We start from the raw sequence: 5,511 nt of genomic DNA, 5'->3' as shown, positions 1-5,511 counted from the left end.
CAGTTAACAGCTTTCTGTTAAAGTGTGCTTGTGTTAAAGAGTTCTGTTGACAGTATGAAACCTGATCCTGGATCTGTGTTATGTCCGTTGACACGTGACACGCATGACATGTGTCACATCACCTTTGACATGTCTGGGTGTGTTCATCTTGAATGACCACGGGTTAGAGCATGGGTAATAAAGTGTCATTATGTGTGTGGGACTGACACGTGTCATTAGCCGTGTAACACAGTAAGGCTGTGTAGGTGTGTGTCTGTGTGTGTGTGTGTGTGTGTGTGTGTGTGTACATGCGGTGTACAGCTGGTTGTGGTGAAGAACACAAGTGGATAGGGCCTTAGGTGTTGCATTTCACCTAGTGCCTATGTGAGATATTTGATACTGCAGTGTGTGTGTGAGTGTGTGTATGTGTGTGTGTGTGTGTGTGTGTGTGTGTGTGTGTGTGTGTGATAGCCCCAGGTCCTGTTCCAGAGCAGCGATCGCCCACAGAGAGACAGTGACAAAGACGACCTGCGACTAACAACCAGTGAAGCGTTCAGAGCCTCTGACAGGATGTACGATTTCGAGAATTGTTCCTGTGGTCTGGTCTCGCTCGACCTCTGAAGGGTAGGATGAAGATCAGAATAGAGTGACGCTGGATTTGGACCCCGGCTCTCTCAGCGAGTGCTTGTCTGAATAATTGATCCCTCAGCTTGTGGCTGGTGGAAAATGAGGAAGGCAACGCTGATGGTTTGGATCAGCCTTTTGGTGCAAGGTCAGTTCTGCGTGACGGATCGGTTTGATATTTGTTCTTCATCCGCTGTGCCAACCTTTGTGAGATGCTGTCACCCCCCCTCTCAGTCTCCCAAGGTGCCCAGGGTCATTATGCCCGCAAGCTTCTGAACGACCTGATGGAGGACTACACCAACGCTCTGAGACCTGTGGACGACACAGACAAAGCCCTCAACGTGTCGCTGCAGATCACGCTGTCACAGATCAAAGATATGGTGAATACTTACATGTATCCCTTTAACCACTAAGAAATCTCTTATCATGCTCCCATTTGTTGAGAATCAGAGCCGGCTCTAGACCTTTAGGGGCCCTAATCAAAATTTGACTGTGGGCCCCTCTGACTATCATGCATTCTTACCACATAAGGCACAGAAGGAATATCTAATTTTTAAGTAAGACAATTAAAAACATTTTTACTATAAAGGCTATTTATAACAGTATCTTCTATGTTTGAAGTCTAAAGACAATATAGCATATGCATATATTCTGTACCTTCTTGTTTCAACTTTACAGAACTTTACGATAGTCATGCATTGTTTTGTATTGTTGTATTCTAATATTCAGGAACAACCTGCAAGTTTTATGTGAACACTGTCTCTCTGAGTAAAGGTTTTTGTGTGTGTGTGTGTGTGTATGTGTGTGTGTGTGTGTGTGTTTGTGTGTGTGTGTATGTGTGTGTGTGTGTGCAGGATGAGAAGAACCAGGTTCTAACCACGTACCTGTGGATCAGGAAGGTCTGGTTCGATGCTTACCTGAAGTGGGAAAAGGAGGACTATGACGACCTGGAGATGATCAACATCCCCAGCGACCTGGTTTGGAAGCCGGACATCGTCCTCTATAACAAGTCAGTAACAGTAGAGACAGATATGACATAAGGAGCAAAGAGAGGAAATAAAAAAAGATAACAACAGAGAGGGAGGTAAAGAAAAAGAGTGAATGAAAACAAGTGAAACTATGGAACTCATTAGAGCGCTCACACCTGGATCCGCACCCAGTTTCTGGCCAAAATGTAATGGGTTCTCCCCTGACCCGTACCACATCCTTCCACCAGGTTCCATGGAAATCCATCTTGTACTTTCTTGCTTACAAACAAACCAACCAACCAACGGACAAATGGACAGGGGTGAAAACATAACCTCCTTGGCAGAGGTATAAAAGTGAATGAAGTGTATTTACAAATGTGTCCTCTTCCCTTCATGTGTGTATAGAGCAGATGAGGATGCGTCAGATCCCTCCAGCACTAACGTAAAGCTGCGTTATAATGGAGAGATCATCTGGGACTCTCCGGCCATCACAAAGAGTGCATGTGTGGTGGACGTCTCTTACTTCCCCTTCGACAGTCAGCAGTGTAACCTCACCTTCGGCTCCTGGACCTACAATGGAAACCAGGTGATTATAAACAGGGTGACGTGGGGCGATTAAGAGGAAATCACACCATGTTAAATTCCCAGGTTAGAAGCGACCTTATATGTAGAATGCTGTTCAGACTCAGGGCTCAAGGATTATTCATTTTTTTAATTCCTATGTATTTTTTTAAAGCCCATTGCAACCTTGTTTAGATAAGTGCCTTAGAAATTGTTATTAATTTATATTTTTAAGTTTTATTATCATCATTATTATTATTTATTGTATCATTTGGTTGTTGACTAAAAAGTTGACCAATTGACAAAGAAGCGTTTGCCATTTATTAATTTGGCTGAACCAACATTTCAATGAACAGAATCCATTTAAGATTTGTTGTATGATTAATGATTTTTTTCTTGAATGTCTTGTCTTCCATGTTGTTCCTTTGGATTCAAAATCCTAATTTATGTTAATACAGAAGGTGTAGTGTCAGTCTTCCTGTTTGGGCTTGTAATCATTACTGAGCCTGTACCCGCCTTTTGCCTACTTTAAGAACTTTTAAAGTTTTTTCCTCCCATGTGTTACATATGGAGGATTTTACATAAAAATGCATATGGCATGATCATATTTGTGTCCGTTCTATACCCAAATCTTTCATCACATCCTTTCAACAGGTGGATATCAGTTTGGGCATGGACAGTGGAGACCTGTCCGACTTCGTGGAGAACGTGGAGTGGGAGTGTCACGGCATGCCCGCGGTTAGAAACGTCATGATGTATGGCTGCTGCTCGGATCCTTACACCGAAATCACCTATACCCTGCTGCTGAAGCGCCGCTCCTCTTTCTACATCTTCAACCTGCTCCTGCCCTGCTTCCTCATCTCGTTTCTCGCCCCTCTTGGCTTCTACCTGCCCGCCGACTCTGGGGAGAAGGTGTCCCTCGGGGTCACGGTGCTGCTGGCCCTCACCGTGTTCCAGCTGCTGGTGGCTGAGAGCATGCCTCCTGCGGAAAGCATGCCCTACATAGGTTTGTATTACTTGGTATTATACAACTATAAAAGCCCATTTCCACCAGGATAGGAATGAAAGAGAAAATCTAAGAGGTCAGAATTATAAGATACAAGGTCACAATGTTGATATAGTTATCACTGTCGCCTCAAAGTAATCAAACATGTCACCAGTGACCCTCTATAGGAAGTTATCTAGTTCCCCATGTGGCTGGGTGGGTTTTATGTTCCCAGTTCCCTCCACAGGGAGGACTCCAATACAGGCACGGAAACCAGGTGAGGTTGATTCTAATAAAACATGAAAAAGGCTGAGAAGCTCTGACAGAAGACAAAACAACTCAAAGTGAGGTTATCAAATACAACAAACTATAAACTGGGATTGAACTGGGAAACATGGGAGTAACACAAAGGACTGAAACAAACCAAACTGACAAGACAGAGGGAAAATAGACTTTATACACAAGGGAGGGATTATTGAACACAGGTAAATAACATGAGGACAAATGCAGATGATCACTAAGGGCGGGAAACAGGACAGGAAGTGAAGTAAGAGACAAGCAAGGAAATAAGTTCCAAAATAAATAGTTCCATTTGGTGGAAATTAGTGTCAGATAAATAGAAAAAGAATAGCTACAATAATGGCAAGATCAGAAGTAGAGTGTGGAATAAAAACTGAATTAACAAACAGAAAATTAAATTAAAAAAATATCAAATAAAGCTAAATAAAATTGAGATAAAGGAGATATACTAAGAATAATTCAAAGTAGTTATTGATGATAAAAGAGATGATAAATAATAATAAAAAAAAAAATCTCTGTTTTCTTCCTAAGGAAAATATTACATAGCCACGATGACCATGATCACAGCTTCTACCTCTCTCACCATCTTCATCATGAACATTCATTTCTGTGGCGCTGAGGCCAAGCCCGTCCCACACTGGGCCAAAGTGGTCATCATCGACTACATGTCCAAAATCTTCTTCGTCTACGAGGTGGGGGAGAACTGCACGACACCGCAGAGCGAGAGGACCCCACTGTACCCCGAGGAGCCATTCAACGATATTGGCTGCCACCAGGAGGACCGTCTTCACGATGACCTTTACCAACACGATGGTGAGGTGTACAAGTACAGCAACGGCCACAGCGTGCACCATAACGGTAAGCATCACAAACACCGTGCAAACGGCAGTGCCAACAGCAGGAATCAACGTCACTACAACAACCACAACAACCACGACTCCTCACTGGAGAGGGGTGAGGCAAAGCGAGAGCCCACTCAGCACTACCACCACATCAGGCAGGAGGAGCTGGACTACCAGGTCCCTCCACATCCCACAAACCTCCAGCACCTCAACCGGGTGCTGAAGGAGCAGCTGCTGTATCCCACAGAGAAGCATCAGGTTCCTTCCTGTCCCTGCTGCTGCCCCTGCCTCCAACATAAACAGGTACATCATCACTTTTCCCATGTATCTGATTACTTTCTTCTAAAAACCCCTCTTAGTGTGTCATCTATCTGACTCTTCCTCAGGTGGTGAAGAACATCCAATACATTGCCAATTGCTTCCGCGAGCAGAAAGCGACGTGTGTCAAGGCAGCAGAGTGGAAGAAGGTTGCCAAGGTGATGGATAGGTTTTTCATGTGGATCTTCTTCTTCATGGTCTTCCTCATGAGCATCCTCATCATTGCCAAGGCATCCTGACGTCCTCCCTTTCCTTCTCCTCTTCCTCCTCCTCTGTCATCCTCCTGGACCTCAGTGTTACTCCAGAGTCACCTCTTGGGTACAAGGAGATTGCATATGATACGTCAGTATTGTGCTGTGTGTGAATCTGTGTGCGTGATTGTGAAGATTAAATGTTTTTATTTTCACTTTGACACGAAGAGGACGAGGTCACTGAGCACAAATCATCCATTCAACCACACACACGCACACACAAAGACAACTTCATCAAGGCCTCTCTGTTAGTTAAGATCAGGTCTGCTTGCATGTGTCACGGAGCAGTGGAGCGGTAAGACAATCTAGGCCTCGCCTCGAACATGCATGGACACTCCATTATGGATGAGCTAACATCCAGCTATAGGTGTTACATTACTTACATTACCTTTTTAGCAACCGGAGGATGCTCGAGTGCATCACAGAGAGAGCAGCAGCAGAATGACTTCATGTATAAAACAACCTGGTGTTTGATGAAAATAGTGCAAAGGTCAGCGAAGGTGTGAATCCCACGTGTGTTACGAAATGCAGTGCAATGTCGAATACTTGAAAGTTGTTAAAATACTTGAATTTGAGACTAAGAGCACGAGTGTTTACTTTTCTTTGAAAAGATCATTCACTTTTTAACTCAACAATCAGGTGTTGAAATCTAACTCCAGAGAATTACTTCACTCAACTGTTGA

General features: G+C 43.9%; 1 protein-coding gene across 1 annotated transcript; it reads left to right on the top strand.

The window, feature by feature from the left end:
- The first annotated feature begins 705 nt into the window (after window positions 1-705).
- chrna9a (cholinergic receptor, nicotinic, alpha 9a) lies at window positions 706-4,816 on the top strand. The gene is made up of 7 exons (XM_061094723.1): window positions 706-751; window positions 838-983; window positions 1,458-1,612; window positions 1,977-2,157; window positions 2,787-3,138; window positions 3,949-4,562; window positions 4,646-4,816. Exons 1-7 carry the CDS (start codon window positions 706-708, stop codon window positions 4,814-4,816), a joined length of 1,665 nt encoding a protein of 554 aa, XP_060950706.1.
- The last annotated feature ends 695 nt before the right edge of the window (window positions 4,817-5,511 follow it).

This window comes from Limanda limanda, chromosome 2, assembly GCF_963576545.1.
Source record: "Limanda limanda chromosome 2, fLimLim1.1, whole genome shotgun sequence".
Lineage (NCBI taxonomy): Eukaryota > Metazoa > Chordata > Actinopteri > Pleuronectiformes > Pleuronectidae > Limanda > Limanda limanda.
The sequence above is the reverse complement of the archived record's forward strand: the minus strand, read 5'-3'. Positions and strand labels throughout refer to the sequence as shown.